Source organism: Chionomys nivalis, chromosome 3 (assembly GCF_950005125.1).
Source record: "Chionomys nivalis chromosome 3, mChiNiv1.1, whole genome shotgun sequence".
NCBI lineage: Eukaryota > Metazoa > Chordata > Mammalia > Rodentia > Cricetidae > Chionomys > Chionomys nivalis.
The window spans coordinates 25,182,418-25,200,209 of record NC_080088.1 but is presented as its reverse complement, the minus strand read 5'-3'; the positions used below and the strand labels follow the sequence as shown (position 1 = coordinate 25,200,209).

Here is a 17,792-nt window from a genome sequence, read left to right as displayed (position 1 = left end):
ACGAGAGAGACTACATCTTTAGACAAAACTTCTACACTGATAGCATTGTCCTACAACCAGAGCTGTACAAATAATGTCCTCTTAATCAATAACTTTTATTTGTGTCTCAAAGATTGGCGTGAGAGTAAAAGCCAGGCTATCAGTTCAGACAACAAGGCTTCAAAGTTGAGCTCAGCCACGTAATTGAACATTCTCTGTCTCCTCCAGCACAAAGGGGAATGATAGGAGGAACCGACCCAATAACACTTTGTGCCGGAGGATTAAATGTGTTTAGATACAGAAAATACTTAGAAATTTATCACAAGCCAATAGTGCTATTTAAATGTTGGTCCCTTTTCTTTTTGGAACAGTTTGTACCCAGACCAACAAGGCAATCCACCAAAACTAGTCCTTAGATACCTGGTGAAAGGTCAGAGTTATACAAAACTCATTATATCTTACGTATGATAAAATAACTAGTGACTTACTATTCTGAACATACAGAAGTTTGATCAAGAATTTCCGACCCTTATCTCAGTTAGGGCTATTACTGCCACAATGAAACACTATGACCAACAGCAAGCTTAGAAGAAAAGTTTTGCTTTGCTTAATTCACATCACTCTTCATCATGGAAGGAAGTCAGGGCAGAAATTAAACAGAGCAGAAACTTGGAGGCAGGAGCTGATGCAGAGGCCATGGTGGAGTACTGCTTACTAACTTGTTCTTCATTGCTTGATTAGCCTGCTCTCTTAGAGAAGCCAGGACCACCTGCCCAGCGTAGGTGACATGTGTCCTAGGGAATGTTACTCTCAGTTTCAGAACTCCCATTTAAGAGAAAGTTCACTTTTAAGAACCAATTCTAGCTTCAACATTACACGCCTTTTCCTTCTTTTTTTTTTTTTAAGATTTACATATTTGTTATATGTATAGTGTTCTGCCTGTATGTCTGCCTACCTACAGGCCAGAAGAGGGTACCAGATTTCATGACAGATGGTTGTGAGCCACCATCTGGTTGCTGGGAATTGAATCCAGGACCTCTGGAAGAGCAGTTAGTGTGCTTAATCGCTGAGCTAGCTCTCCAGCCCCTTAACATGACATTCTTTAAGTTTCGTGAATAGTTTTAGATTCTTTGCTTCCAAATAAGCAGATCCAAATAAGCAAGTCCTTCTGTAGCCATAAATTCAGTTGAAACCCATGGAAACCCATTGAGTGGTAAGTTGAACTAGGTAAATTATTAAAATATGTCTTGAAGAACAAGTTTAGAAATAAGTTTGCTGAAGATGTATTTTTGGAAACAATCCATACACACATGATGAAAGAAATCTCACTCGTGCATGTGTTTGATAAATATTTGAGCATCTGCTAGGGGCCAGGCACTGTGTTAGATGCTGGGAATCTAAGTGGAGAAAAAAGTCATCCCATGTTGAAAGGGCCAGCTAACAAAACAAAACAGAATAAAACAAGGAATATGTAGTACCTTAGATGAGGATAAGTGCTCTGAAATAAAATAAAAGAGGCTAAAGGAAAGGATGACATGGTTCAGGAAGTTCTAAGAGTGTGTTAAAAAAAAAGACACCTGGGAAATCCTCATACCACTGAAACCTAAAATAAAGGAGAGCATGAATGTATCGATGTATAGAGGCGAGTATTCCACAATGGGCAATGAAACACCTCCAATGCAGGTGGTTGGCTGACTCATTTTAGCAATAACATAGAGACCATGGCAGTAAAGCAAAGTGAGGCTAGTAAAAGTGGGAAGGGAGTGTTGTGAAAAGGCCTCTTGTTGGTTCCCAGCTGCTCAGCCCCGAAATAATCACACAGAAACTATATTATTTACATCACTGCTTGGCCCATTAACTCTAGCTTCTTATTGGCTAACTATTACATCTTAATTTAACCCATCTCCATTAATCTGAACATCACCATGAGATCGTGGCCTACCAGCAAAGTTTCAGCATGTCTGTCTCCAGTGGCGACTCCATGGCTTCTCTCTGACTTAGCCTTCTTTCTCCCAGCATTCAGTTTAGTTTTTCCCACCTAGCTCTGTTATACCCTATCAGGCCAAGTCAGTTTCTTTATTCATTAACCAATAAAAGCAACACATAGACAGAAGGACCTTCGACACCAAGGGAGACAGACTAAGATGGATGGGCCACACGCCTATGTCTATGATCAGCCTTGTATACTTCCTGAAGGACTCATACTCCTAATTGGATGTGCGATGGGAAACCACTGGAGGGTTCTGAGCAAAGACTTCATGTGTCTAAAGGTTTAACGGGTTTCCTCTGACCTTTATGAAAAATGGTCCAGAAGTACAATTACAGTTACTTCAGCGGATGCGCTGTCCCAGGAAGGATGATTGCATGGCTCGTTTTAACGCTAGTTTCTTGCCAAATGGCCTCATTGTCTAAAGGAAGATGGATAATATTAATTTCCAGGTGTGGGACAGTGCTGCAATGGCTACAGTGCTATGTGTTGAGTGATGTTTACCCAAGACCCAAGTGTTCTCACAATGTCTATTTGCATGTTGAAGGCACATTCTGAATGTGTTGGATTTCAAAGTCTCCCAAGCCTATCCTACCATGGGCTCTCTTTTCTATGTGCTTTGGTTCAAAACAAGCTGGGTTCAAATAGAAGCCCATGGCTTCTGGGCCATTGAACTCTGAGTTAATCTTCTACTCCCCTAACCTCATCTCCACATTGGGAGGGTAATAACACTTCACGGGGTGAGAAGTAGATCAGATATTGTTTGTAAAGTGCCGCAAACCATTCCTTCAATTAACACTACTTCCCTGTGTCCCCTTTTTTATATTCTTTTAAAGCTAACCATCTGTGAACACAAACGGTGTAAGTTTTAATGAGCTTCATTGTGGCCGAAATGTAAGGTCTCAGCCTACCAAATAGTAGCACCTACTTTTAGAATATCTGCCATGACCCAGCATGCAGAGATGCTCAGCGGCAACCACAATGGCTATAATTTCACAGCACATTAGACTGCATTACAGTATGCATATTCAGCAGGCCTTAGAAAGCTTTTGTAAGGGGAGGACATGTCCATGGGCTCAATGGCATCCTCTTCCACCTTTCAAAAGTTCTGTTGAAAGTGTTGCATTGCCTTCATTAGCAGTGACAAGAGCTTTCAAAGTAAATGAAAATGAATGAGCTGTGTATTTTCTTCCTGTGCCTATCTAGTTTGGTGGATATCCCTGTGCTAAAGGACAGAGAAGCATCCAAACGGTACAGTTTAAATATGTCTGATGTACATGTATAGGACAGTAAATAGACTGAATACTTTAAAATACAAATAAATGTACATTGTTTTCCATTTTACTAATAGTACTCGAGGTTATACTCTGACTAGGACTATGTCTCCAAATTGGGGGAAACAGCCAAATATGCATTTTTAGATTAGTATTTTAGATACCAAACAGTTTATAGATTATCTAGCAATTTTGTGTAAAAATTGCTAAATAAGCGGTTGTTTCCTGAGGGATGGTATATTGGAGTAGTCAGCAGAGCCTTGCCGTGTAGAGCTTGCCAGATCTGCTCACCAGATCTGCTGGAAATTGTGGCTTGAATCCCAGGCTCTGTTTGATACTCAGGCGCCTTGCTAGGAAGGCACACAGACAGACAGATGTTCTGGGTTGTAGTTTCCTCAGGATTCTGCCTTCCTGATCAGAATAAGTGCTATCTGGGATCCCTGGAGAGACCCTCTGGACTTTTGTTATTTCCTGAATTCCTGCAACTGCTTCCCACCCCAATGCCCAAATCCAGGAAAGATAAAATCAAATCAGTGAGAGATCCCTGTAGCTTTGGCATTTTGCCTGTCAAAAGTCCCTAATCGTGGTACTATTACTGGAATGCATTATTTTCAAGTTTCTTTAAACTTCTCAAAGAAGCTCTGAGAAATCTTGACTTTCCAAACTCTCCGAATGCTAGTCTTTTCCTTTCTCCCTCCCTTTTCCCTGTCCGATTTTTCTGTCTTTTTTTTTCTTTCAATTTTTAATCTAGCATACAATATAATGAATTTCATCATGGTATTTCCCACCAGCATTCTCATCAAAGAGATCAGAATCGAATTTTTGGTGTAAATAAGAATCACTCTTACCTTGGTTTTGTCTCCTCACTAATCTGGAGTGTCTTAGAGTTCTATTGTCCAGACTCAAGCTGCAGGAGGTCTGTCTTGATTATGTTTCCTATGCATGTGTAGATGAGACACGTGTACTCGTTTTTATTCATAGAACACACTGAGAGCATTTTGGGCATTATTTAAGGCACTGTAAGGTTCAGCAACAAAGGGAATGGTGACAAGCTACTATGGAAATTCCATCTCCAGGAATATTCAGAGCTATCAGTTCACACAGGGCCTCTTTGGCTTTTAGATTTTGGGGCAGACATTTCTGTAGAGTTGGTTTTGTTCTTTGCATTAGCGGAAGCACTAGAGCTCTCTGGGCCTGGAGAATAGGCTTCTGTGTTTACATCTTACCCAATCACCAGCCTTTGTTTGCAGTAGATGTCCACTCAGCAGTTGTTTGGATGGAAGTGAGTTGGAGAGTGAGTAAGAGAAGAAGAGAGGAGAGTGTGCCTGCCCTCGGCCTTGCACCTGTTGTGGGGCCCTAATACTGTCTGCATACAAACTCTTAATTTAGATGTCAATTTTACTGATATACTTGACAAGACAGTTTTAGAAAACACTTTGGATGGTGGGTACTTACTGTTGTCTCCCTAGGCAATTTCATCGTTAAGCCTGGAACAAAGGTGTTCCATAGTATCGTATACTGAAGTTGAAAAACAGGAGCTAGTACTGATATAGTTCTAATTCAATGAAAATGTGGTGGGTGTTGAAATATATCTTAAAAACTGTTTATTTATTTATTGTGTGTGTGTATTTGTGTCTATGTTTAGCACATGTACAGAGCATCCTGTGGAGGCCAGTAGAGGGTATCAGATCCCCTGGAAATGGAATCACAGACAGCTGTCAGCTCATCATGGTGCTTGGAACAGAACCAGGGTCTTGCACTCTTTCCGATTGGACCACCTCTCCAGCCCCGGTGGTGAATGGATGTTGAGAGATCTCAGTAAAATTGTGAAGACTGGGAGATGTACTTGGGAAACAATGTGATAGGGATTCTTGCACAGAATCTGCTTTTTCAGACTGAGTGTGTAATGGCAGAGAGCCTGTTTAGCATGCATGAGGCCTTCTCACACTGAAGAGGAGCGCGCGCGCGCACACACACACACACACTTGCATGTGTGTGGACACCTAAAATAAATGAAAATAAAAGGATATATCCCTTATCAGATAGAGCTTCAAAAATCTTTATTTAAAATCCACTTAAATAATCCTAGGATTTATGGATTTCTTTTCTCCTGCTCTCCTTCATCATGCTAAGCTTATTTATTTTTAATTCCTAAGCTATTTTATCTTAAAAGTACATTTTGGTCCAAGAAAAAATTCATTTTCTGTTTTCTACTAAATATCTTTTCACCAAATCAACGTGTATCTCTTAGCATTTAGTGCACATTCTTGTTTTTACTGCTGAAAAGGTTCTAGTTGTGCTCAGAATTCTTATCGCAGTGTATTTTCAGTCAGCTTCCTCAGGATTAAGTTGTTTTTCACTTTTCAAGGCAGGGTACTCTTAACCAGGTTTTTTTCCATAGACAGTTGCTCTGAGTTCATGGGTCAGAGGACCCATGACCAAAATGAGCACACAACCTTCTTTTAAACTTATGTTTTAGGGAGCTAATGCATGCACTCACTTAAGGGAAAACTAGAAAAGGACAATAACACACACACACACAATGATGCAAATCCTCCTCACTTGCTCCTGTCCTACGAAAAAAAAATAAATAAATCCAAATCCTCCTCACTTGCTCTATCCTATGTTACCTGCCATAGGCCAAGGAACCAAGAACTTGACTTGGAGTAATATACTACATGACTTTACATAGTCATATACATACCATAACTTTGAAAACAGTAACTTATTAATAAAAACAATATCTGTAATTGGCAACACCTACCGTTTACTTTTATGGAACCTTTAGCATACATTATATGGCTTTCAGAGGAAACAATGATTCACAAAAAAGTACGTCTGTCAGCTATCCCAGGCATGTTTTATATTGACCATCACTGACCGAATCATGAGGTAGCCCTACAGCCCCCATTTTTCAAAAGGGAAGATAAAGTTGGTAAGGCACAGGAATAATAGCTACCTGGTACCTGTTACCTTGAAATTTAGGAGGCCATCACTGCAAACTTTAGATTATATGTAGCTTCCCCCAATTAGTTCCTCTTCTTTAATTATTAACTCTACTATGTACAAGGTACCAAGTTGAAGAGACTTTTCTGTAAATATAATGAAGTACCCAAGACTTAGCCCCTCAATTCTAGAATTTAGCCTTTCTATGGGACGGACCCCCAACAAATTCAGTGAAAACAGAGTATCCACGTACTGATACAGTCTATATCTTTCACTCTGTCCTAAAGCCTCTTTTCTGAAAGATCCAACCAGTTTTTTGTTTGTTTGTTTAATGAGAACGGGGAGAAGTGAAGTTATTTGGGAGTTTATTTCAATCCCCTGAAGCGGTAAAGAAGAGGTTAAGAGGGACCTGGAGGATTTTTGAAGTCTTTGGTTTGGGAGGTTCCATTGGAAAAAGGTGTAGGGGAGACTGTGATGACAAGGGACCCAAGACAAGTTCTCATTCGCTTAGATTTCTGCTCCTGAGTAGTTGAAATCTCACCTGAGGGCGCAATTGGGCACTCCGGGCATGTGGATGGAAATATTAACAAGCAGAACTTGTCTGAGCAGCGCCACTGGGGACATGGCAGGGATCGCGCGTCCCCTTTAAAGGTTGCCGAGCCGGCCTGGAGAGGGAGGAAACCCTGAGCGGCTGGGACTGAGGGAGAAACCCACAAGCCGCTGAGCCGAGAGGAGGCAGCGTGAGAGCAGAAACTTCAGACGCTGCAGCCCCGGGCGGAGCTCGGGCGAGCCTCGGCAGCATCCTCCTCTTGTTTCTCTCCACTAACTCTCGGACGCCCCGAGCTGCCTCTCCGAAGCTTCCAGCAGCACGGGGGTGAGAGCCGTCACCCGGGGAAGTTTAGGCTGTAGCTTGGTTTGGAGGTGCTTTCCGCGCGCCCCAGTGGAAGCACGACCCAGGGCGATGCTGAGTGCTGCGCCGGGCTGGGGGCGCCCGGAAGGCGCGCTTACATCCGCGGTCCTGTTGCGGTCCCCGGTGCTCTCCGCATCCCGCGAGTGATGGGAACAAGGGCCCGCCCAAGCAGCCGCTGTTGCCGTACCGCCCCTTCGCTCCCTCCTGGCGCACGGAGTCACCCAGGCGCACCCCGTGAACCTCGAGACTGTCCTCTCCAGCTGCCGCCGCTACCTTGACTGCAATCACCGCCAGAGGGGGTGGCCGGCTACGGACTGGCTCTCCAATAGACGGAGGAACACTTTTTTGGGGGCCCCTCTTCTTCTGTGCTCAAACCCCAAGTTTGCAATCGCCGCGTAGCGGCGCCCGGACACACATAGTGGAAGCGCACGCCGGGAGGCTCAGCAGGACTGTGGAGGCAGGAAACCGCACAACTGCTCCTCCGTTTCGGCTCTTTGTTGTTCGCCTTGGATGATCCTTGGAAGTAGCTGAGCCTCCTCGCAAACCGGGGGGCCAGGGAAGACAAACCTTGGGATTTTTCTTTGCATAGGGCTCTGAGGGTTTGACAAGCCTCCGGAGAGGTCGACGAGAAACTGCCCTGTAAACTCTTGGCGGATTGACTCACGTTGCTTATATTAAGCCTTTGTGTGTAGAGTGTATGGTGTGTGGCTTCCATAAATTTGGAGATCCCCGCTTCTGCTCCCTTCTCTTGGCATGAGACTGTATGCAGGACCCACCCGAGGACAATGATCGCGGAGCCTGCTCACTTTTACCTCTTTGGATTAATATGTCTCTGTTCAGGTAACCTGCACCCTTGATCTCCTTTACTTGATCGAACCCTGACCTCTGAACTGACTCTTAGCGACCTCTCCCTTCTAAGGCCAAAGGGGGCTCGACCCTTCCAGAACTTCTACGGGAAAAGGTTTCTAGTTTCCTATTTGAGGTTGTCCATTTGGCCTTTTACCCCAAATTCCCCCGAAACCTCCCCAAATCTCTTGGTATACCCGGCCTTTCACCAAGTTCAGGGCACGCCCAGTTTACTCTAGGCAAACGCTTGTCTAAGCACTTGGATGGGAGGAAGCTGCGAGTTGTCCCCAAGTTTTGGTCTCCAGGATGAGGCCAAATGAGTATCATCCATCTGAGGAGTCCTAAGGGGTGCTAGAGTGGAGCGGGGAGTTGTGTGTGTGTGTGTGTGTGTGTATGGAGGGGGGAGGAGGGCCTGTGATCCCCACTCCCCAGGAATCTGGTCCTCCAATCTACTCCCCCTCTTCCGACCTCAGGGGTTTGTTAGAAGTTGTTTTATGTAATCAAAGTCTGTAATTAGATTCGATTCTGAAGTAACTTGAGGAAATAACTCCTTTCCGTGGTAGGATCTAAACTAGCCACTGCCTGGCTGGCTTAGAAGGGAAACAAACGGGAGGTTGCCAGTGTCTGAAAGTTGCCTGGTAGCCTTTATTGGTGAGACAGAAGAGGAGGCTGCCTTCGTATTTGTGGGCTGAACTAAAGAGTTCTGCAGTCCCATATGAAGTGCTGGAAAGAAACAGCTTAGGATACCTTCTTTTTTCCTGCACTGCTTAAGACTCTTCAGCGATGGGCGACTGAACCATAAACTCAACTTCTGCTTCTTCCCTTTTGATAAATTCTGGTGGTAATCATGGATCCAATTTCAGGCCTCCTAATACACACTGAACCTTGGGGAATTGTTACAGTCACATACTGAGTGAGCTTCAAGTTGCATCAGGGCCTAAATGTTAGAGTCACTTAATTTGCATAATTATGAAATAATTTTGAGGTTTCTTTGAACACTTGTGGTCTATGGTGAGTCTTCATGTTTAGATCAAAGCTTTTACTGAAGCCAAGAGGCTACAAAAAGGGGAAAAAAAAGAGAAAAGAAAAACCCACAAGAACTAAATGATAGTAAATAAAGCCTAAAAAATGTAAGCTCCTGAGAGATGGTTCCTTGGCGGAGAGTTAAAAGGCACATTTGAACTAAGCTCAATAGGAAACACACTAACTTGTTACTCACGTGAAGAAAACAGAAATTGGAATCTCAGCCTTGACTATCTCATCTTTATCACAGTGGATGGATGAGAAGATTAAACCAGCTCTTTGGGGGCCCTTCCCCCGCTCCCACTTCCAACTTCCCCTTTTCCTGTGGCAACCTTTCATCCCAGTTTGCATATCTAGATGACTGAATAGTTCTCCCTTCCCCGTTCTCAGCCATGGATGCAAATCAACAGCATTAAGATCTGATCTATCTCTGTCGGTTTTTTTTCTTTCAATGTCTCCCCTTAGTTTAATTTACAGCCCCAGATACCTTTGAGATTTTTCTGTTGATTCACCTTCTCTGTTAAAGTTTGTTCACGTGTGTAAAGGAAGGTGTCAATGTGATGAGTGTCTGGAGGGGCAGATTACCCAAGATAGGGGGATTAATGGTCATTAGTCACTGTTGGAGCGGAGTTTGTGTATGTTGGGACATTTTATCATGGCTGTAGATTAAAGAGAGGGTCACGTTAATAGGGTATCCCTGAAAGCTGGTCCTGTCAGCCTTCAAATTCTGTCTTTAGTTTGGAAATATGTGTGTGTGTGTGGGGGGGTGGAGTCCTCGCTCATGTTTAATAATTTGAACAGTACTGAGATCCCAATTTGAATAGATGTGGGACATGTTTGGAATCTTAGCGCCAACATGATTTCTTGGCTTCATTTTCACTTGATGTCTGTGTGAGCCATTGAGTTTGTAGCCCTCAGGTTTCCCTCAAGTTGTGATGCTTGTCTGCTTTGCCAGGTTCCAGGCCAGAAGTGGTTTTCTAGTGCTTTCTACTCACTCACATTCTACCTGGAGCTTTTTATTCCTTTGATAACTTTCACTTATGCTCCAAGTTCCTGTGAGACCAAACCGTTGGACTCCTCAAGTGATTTCATGTCCCTGGTCTTCTGGAAAGCACCATGATTGATTTAAAAAAAAAAAAAAAGAAATAAAAGAAAAGAAAGAAAGAAAACGTAGCAGAGTTAGGTAAGTGACTAGTATCTTGGATGTACCCAAGACACCTGGACAGGGAATGAATGAAGTTCTTGAAAGATTGTGTTTTATGTTTTGCCTCCAGCCTGAGATCACAGTCTAGCACTTGTTAATGGAGTGTATTTAAGAGAAATGTGGTGAGCTTAAATAAATCAAAGTGTACTGCGGGGCTAAGGCGCCTTCGACAAGATTTAACCTGTAAAAGCATCTATTGATTGTCAGTTCTTTTTTTCTCTCCTTTTTGTTTTTAATGCTGGCTGCCAATTTAACAAAGTCTATAGTTATCTTCAAAGAGATCATAAACTCTGTTTTGGTGTGATGATGGCATATTGAACATTAAGTATTAAGTCTGAGAGTGTTTGCTTTTAGAGCCTTAAAAAAACTTAATGCTATACAAATACAGATTGTGTGAAGCAAAAGTTTGGGCAGAATGTGGGTATATTTTTGGCAATTCATTTTAAAGGTGAATTTCTCTCTTCAGTTGGTATACCTGGGTTCCTGCTTATGGATATGTACTTTGGGGGTAAGGGGAGGACTGTTAGGGGTTACCCAGAAACAAAACAGAACTGAAGTCTCTCAGGAACTGAGACCACACATTCTGTCATAGACATCTTACTAAACCCCTGGCTCAAACTTACTTTCAAGTGAAGAAATGATTGGATTTCTGTCAGACTTAGGGTGAGATCTGAGTTTCAGATGCAGTGTAAGTTCTCCCGGGCTCGCTTTTTATTCTTTGGGGAGGTGTGCTTCTCTGCACTGCTTTCTGTAGTTTCACTGGTTGTTTGGGACAGCGTCTCCACTCTCTTTTGTATCTCCTCCTCCCCCTCTTTTCTCTCATTATCTTCTCTCCCTGCTCCTCCCCACAGGTATTTTGGTTACATTAACCCATGTTGATTAGTTTTTAAGTTTCAAAAATATATCATTAGTGTGTGTGTTCGCGCACGCACAAGTACTTTGATGCCACAGTGTGCCTGTGGAAGTCAGAGGGCTACCTTATGGAGTTGGCGCCTACCATCTACTTTTTTGATGCCTTGTCTTTTTTTTCTCCTGTGTTGTGCACTGTGCACTAACTGGCTGCCTGCCTCTGGGGCAGCGTCCTGTCTCTGCCTCCCAGCTCACCACAGGAATTCTAGGATAACAGATGAACTAGCCAATCTACGCTTTGTACATGGGTCCTGGGGACCATACTCATTGGCAGGCTTAGGCGTGTTATCTGCTGGGCTGGCTTGCTGACCCATTTTGATATCTTTTTAAAATATTTAAACATACAATCTTGTTGGATTTTAGATATAAATACCTAAATTCTTCATGTCTTGAAAAATCTCTCTGTCCCCCGATAATGGGTCCTTTAACACCTAAGATTTGTGGTTTAGCTGTTGAAAAAGAGAATGTTTACCTGAGGAGGTTTTTCTTGAGTTTTACTATGACAAATGAAATATTTTCATGTCAAAGTGGTATAAAACACTCTGTTTCAACTAAGAGTGACAATTGTTTACTTATTTTTTATAGTGAGCAGATTTTAGCTGTAACAGTGTTTATAATGGAAAATAGCTGAATTCCAGGAATGCAATTGGACGGAAATTTAGGAAAACATTATTTAGTGAAGGTCCTAAGTGTTCGAACCTTCATCTGTTAACTTCTGCATTCTTAAAAGATGCTTAGGCGAGATTTGAGTTAATTTTTAAATTTTACTTTTGCGTGTGCGTGTGGTAGATGCACGCAAGTGTGGGTGTTTCTGACTCTGTGCGCACAGCGTCCAGCAGGGACAGCAAGTGTTCTGCGCTATCACATTTAGACTTATATTTTTGAGACAGGTTCTCTCATTGAACTTGGAACAAGACTGGCAGGTAGCACACCTCAGTGATCTCTGTCTATGCTGTCCTTAGCACTGGGGTTACAGGTTTTGCCTGACATTTTATGTGAGTGCTGGGAATTTGAATTTAGATTCAAATGCTTACACAGCAAGAACATGCAGAATCATCTTTCTGACTCTTTATTTCTTTAGAAAAATGTCCAATTATTAATTCAGAAATGTAAACTGCCCTGAAAACTTAATTTTTTTTCAAAGGTTGAAATTATAAGGAAATCAAATTAGGCCCAAGGTAATCTCTATGATATGTAAATTTGGGAATTCGAAAAAGTAAATAGAAAATAGAAACATAAGTTTAGAGAATGTAGTAGAGGATGAGATCTGTAATTATAAAGTGTTTGTTTCTTTTATTTGCATGAGGCAGGTCTCATTAAGTAGCCCTGGCTGGCTGGAACTCAGAGATCTGTCTGCCTCTGTCTCTTAGATGCTAGGATTAAGGCCTAGCCCTTAATCTAGTTAAAATATATGGAGAAAGTGTGGGATGGGGATGTAGCTTAGTGGTAGGGTGTTTGCTTATCTTGTGTAAGGCCCTGTTCTGATTCTTAGCACTGTATAATAATTCTCTCTCTCTCTCTCTCTCTCTCTCTCTCTCTCTCTCTCTCTTGTGCAAGGTGCTGTTCTGACCCTTAGCACTGTATAATAATTCTCTCTCTCTCTCTCTCTCTCTCTCTCTCTCTCTCACGCACGCACGCACGCACGCACGCACGCACACACGCACGCACAGGGGTGAGGGGATTGTAGGCTGGATGTAGAAGGTAGAGTGCTTTCTTAGTGGATTCTGCCTTCTGTCCATGTTCCTTGACCACACACAGCAGGAGAAGCCAACTAGGAAGACTGGGGATTCTTGGAAATTTGATACCAATATCCGTGCTCTGTGTTTAGAAAGTCTGTGAAGAATTGGATTTCCTTACATTTTATAAAAGTAAAATCAGTGGAAACCCATTCAAATCTTTAATGCAGTGCAAGGATTTCTTTTAGAGTGCGGTTCCCAAGACTTCAGCATCTTGTTTGTGCCTTATGCAAAGGAGCAAGAGCTCAAGAGTGATTGTATCATCACACCTTTTCCTTAGAGGAGGAAAGTGAAGGGGCAGAATGGGATAATTAAAGAATGCAATCGACTTCAAATTCCGGGGCAAGGAATGAAACTTTGTGATGGCTTCCATGAGTGCATGAATCTCCAATGACCACTTAATAAACGATCATCACTATCTTATGCAACATTTATGAGCGCCCTATGGCAAAGGTAGTGGTGTGCGGGTTAGATATTTATTTACCTTTATGGTTGTGGGACATCACTGAGGAGTTGGGAAATATGGATGAAGCTAGCTTGTTTCAAACTCTTTATTAATGGATACTGTCCAAGTGAAAAAGAGAATTGAAGGTAAAAAAAAATATGTCTCAATCACCTTTTACTTTACCCCATGGGAGGAGACTGTGGTTTGAACTCTTGAGAGTTTGAAAGGGAGACATTATGTTTCCTGTCGTTAAGAAAATGGTCTTTAAACCTTTAGATCACCCAGGAAGAAAGTCCACTCTTTACATCTAACCAGATTGCTCTCAGCTTTGATCCCATCTGGGCTGAAAGTAGGGGGACTCAGAATATGTCAAAACACAGCCTGCTGGAGGTACAAATGCATAGAGATCCCAAGTTGTGTTTGGGAAAATGAATGCTGTTCTTTCATGCACACTTCAGGAGAGATTTTTTTTTCTTTCTGAATCTCAAGGAAAATAATTGGTACTTGTCAGGGAGGAGCCTGCAGAGAGACAATCATTTCCCCCCTGTTTGCTCTTCCCCTCTGGGTGAGCTATGGGCTGGCAGTCATTGAGCAGGAGATGAGCCTTCTGCTTGATTGCCATTCGCAGATGACTCTCTTCATGGTTACTGATCATGGGAGGGTTGAGCATTAATACCTGGTTGATCAGCTGGTTGGAAACTGCTTATGCATAGCCAATAAAGCTGCCATCCTGTGGAGATCAAAAGACCACCTCCTTTACAATGCTGGATTAGAATGGTTTCCTTTTCTCTACCTGCACTTTCTGCCCTTTCGTTCAGTCTTGCTGCTGACCAAGAGGAAGCAAAAAGATTATAGTGTACAGGGAGCAGGCTTTGATCTCCACCGCCTCCTCTCTCTCTCTCTCTCCTGATATTTCTAACACTGGATGGTGTCATGTTGCTACCTTTGTGGGAGAGCCACGCCTCATTACCCAGCATCCAAAATAGACTTCTACAGATGCCCTTAGCTTCTTTTTCTTTGGCTTGCAGACATCTTATGAAAGTGTCGTTCTACACTTAAAAAAGTGTTTTGAGCAGCACGACTGCATACTTCTGGTTTCATTCATGGAGAGAAGTCCCTCCGTGGCTACTGCTGGGCCTCGCATAGAGTTGGAAAGAGTGCCCACTGTTTGTGATTCATTCATTCATTCGTCTTCGTGAGTGTCTCTGTATGGATGGCAAGTAGAAGGATATCCAACCAAGTCTGACACCAGCTTGTCGATAGGTTTAATGCCTGGCCACTAGTTTGATACCTAAGTGAGGCTTTGAAAGCCCCACCAGTGGATACAAACAATGCCAGCAGAGTGCCATGCTTCCTGTAAAGTGCTAAGTGGTTGATTTACACGTGTCTTACAGGATGTTATCAGCTTTGATTCCTAATACGGCAATGTATTTGAAGGATCTAATACAAACAAACAAACACACAAAAAAATACTCCAGCACATTTGAAAAGTACTTCTTGCAATAGCAATTCACGGTTACATTTTTCAAAGATGCTTTTGGTTGTAGAAAGCGTCCAGTTGGAAATACATTTCTCTTCCCCAGCTGTAAGAAGCCCAAAGAGCAGGGAACAGTTGTCAGCTTTAGAAGGACAGTTTCAGGACAGTCCTGTAAAATTACTTGAGAGAATTTCTGTTTGCAGCTATAGGGTGTTCAATTTAGAAAAAGAAGAGATGTATTTTTATTTTTGGTGGATGTGTGTGTGCTTCACTGTGTTAACCATGTACTACAGGAGCCCTCAGAGGCCAGAGGAGAGCATCAGATGACCTGGAATAGAGTTACATGTGGTTGTGAGCTGCCTGATGTAAATTTTGGGAAGCCAATCCTGCTCCTTTGCAAGAGCAGGAAGTTCCCCTAACTGCTGAGCCAACCCTCCAGCCTCATGGGTCCACTTTCTCTTGCCGCCTCCATACAGATTCTCCAGTGGATGTGAAGAAATATATTTGAGGAATAAGATTGTTAAGATCTACATATTTAGTATGTTAGAAATCATTTCTGGCGCTCGCCACCTCCTGATTTAATTGTAAATTTCCAGGACAACAGGAGATGATTCTCAGATATCATAAAGAGTTCAGACCTCGCTGCACAGGGATGTTAATGATGCACCATCATGGAAAAAAACTTTAATCCACTTACCCTCATTTTTGGACTGTAGTAAATGGGGAATCGGAGGCCAGAATTGAACTTCTGTCCACGAATGTGATTCTGTGTCTGTCATCGTTACCTTCAGTTGTCAATGTGACATACCTGGAGAAGAAAACCGCAGTTGAGGAATTGCCTCCTTTGGACTGGTAGTGGGTATATCCATGTAGCATTTTCATGAGTATTCATGGATGTAGGAGAACCCAGGCCCCTGTGGGAGGTGCCATTCCTCGGCAAGTGGGCCTAGGCTGTAAGGGAAAGGTAATGGAAACCGAGACTGGAAGCATTCCTTCAGTGCTATTCCGCCATGGTTTCAGCTTCAGAACCTGCCTCCCAAGTTCCTGCCTCGAGGGCTTGTCCTGGCTTCCCTTTAGTGGTAGACTGCAAGTGCAAAAGCAGAATGAGCCTTTTCTTCCCCAATTTGGTTTTTTCAATGTGTGGTCACAGAAGAAAAAAAAAAAAACCCTAGAACAATATATTGCAGTATATTGATGTCCCTCCCAATATTGTATAGTTGCAGATAATGCTGAAGAGATAGACAGTTTCATAATGTCTTCTCCTAACTTAAGTAGCCTGTGTTCTGTTACATTTTCCTTCTTTAGTGTATGAGTTTTTTTAAATCATTTTTTTTTTAATTTAAAGTACTGATGAACTAATGCTAACTTGTCTCAAGCAATGTGCCTATCTTTTTCATATGAAACTAAGCCTATGCTTTATAGTTGGATGGCTCTGAAGCTGCTTTAGATGGTGGCCTTTATCACTCCTAGCCATCACTGAAATGTTGCTCGCTCATATAATGGAATGAGTCAAAGCGCACTTGTACATGTTAACTACACACCTCAGGGTAACTCTAAACTACTTCGGCTTCTTGGTTTGTGAAGTATTTCAGTCAGCCCAGACCATTCAATTAGCAAGCTGTGTGTGTATAAAAGCGAACTCTCTCATACAGCCTGTGGGCCAGAAAACTCATCAGTCTCTCCCTCTCCTCTGAGGAGAAGCCCCAGTCCCCCAGCAAGCTTTAATGAAGCTTGCTGCTACAGCTTTCCATAGTGAATGACCTTCTCCAGACCCACATTTCCTAAACCTAAGCAAATCGCAGGACAAGAACAGGGCAGCCAAGCCTCCATTTTTTTTTTTTTTTTTTTGTTTGTTTTTTTGAGACAGGGTTTCTCTGTGGTTTTGGAGCCTGTCCTGGAACTAGCTCTTGTAGACCAGGCTGGTCTCGAACTCACAGAGATCCACCTGCCTCTGCCTCCCGAGTGCTGGGATTAAAGGCGTGCGCCACCACCGCCCGGCCAAGCCTCCATTTTGATAGCTCTGCCTGTGTGAAACACACTTGTCCCTTTTTGAGGTCTTGACTTTTCATTGACGTGAATTTGGATTGGAGGGAAGTGGCATACGCATGCATTTCCATTGGGTTTAGTGTGGCGAGCAAGGAAAGGAAATCAGTGAGTTGTTTGGTCTTTAACTGCTGGGAGATTATCACGCTTTAGAAGCACATAGTAAATATGCATTCATATGAGAGAAACCCGAGCATTATTAATTAAATGATTAATAAAATAATGAGTCAGCGCCTTATTTGCCCAGTTGTGTATACACTGACTCCGAAAGACAAGGAATCCAATGACAATGTCGCTGATAAAAATAGTAGTATTGATAAAATCAGGAGTTTATGGGGTGTCACTATCTTCCTGGCAAAGTGCTAACATGCCTTATCTTCCCACTTGAAGCAGCCCCATTCAGAAGGAATGTGTGCTGTTATCCTCATTCATCAATATGGAAACGAGGTTGAGAAAAGTTAAGCTCTTGATTATCATCAGGCAGTGAGTTGGAGTGAGGGTTTGAAAGCAGCTTGCCTGGTGTCAGAAGTTCTGCTCCTCAGAGTTAAGCGCTTCGGAATACATTTGCTATATTAAGATTTCTAGGTTGTCTTTCCCTGGGTTGTTCCTGTAGGGAACTGGGCTGTGATGCCAACTTGTTTCAGCTCCTTGTTGGGATCATGTATTTATATTTTTTCTTCTCTGTTCCCTGAGTTGACATAAGGCTTAAAGGTAGACTGAGCATTCTTCCAGTTTCTTTTCCAATGCCATGAGTAAAGAAAACCCTAGCATGTCTGAGGCCCTCTCTTTAATGATTCTTACCCTAAATGTTTTTTTAAGCTAGCGTTTGTAAATATTTATTTTTACTTATTCATGTATGTATGTGTGTGAGCAAACGTATTCCAAGGAGGGAGTGGAGAGGTCAGAGTACAGCTTATGTGAGTCTATTTTCTCCATCCACTCCCTGTGTGTGGGGATGACACTCAGGTCTTCATGCTTGGGGCCACGTTCCCCTCCTTGCTGAGCCATCTCAC

The 17,792-nt window shown here is 42.7% G+C and overlaps 1 protein-coding gene across 7 annotated transcripts in view; it reads left to right on the top strand.

Annotated features, from left to right (window-relative positions):
- Robo1 (roundabout guidance receptor 1) overlaps positions 1–17,792 on the top strand; it is a 1,002,189-nt gene that overhangs the window by 621,555 nt on the left and 362,842 nt on the right. For 3 of the 7 annotated variants that reach the window (XM_057763692.1, XM_057763691.1, XM_057763687.1), the window contains exon 1: positions 6,883–7,936. The exons of the other annotated variants lie outside the window; for them this stretch is intronic. In XM_057763692.1, coding sequence (XP_057619675.1) covers positions 7,882–7,936 — 55 coding nt within the window. In that variant the 5' untranslated portion in view covers positions 6,883–7,881. Of the gene's footprint in view, positions 1–6,882; positions 7,937–17,792 lie in introns of those variants that run through there. 7 annotated transcript variants of the gene reach the window in all.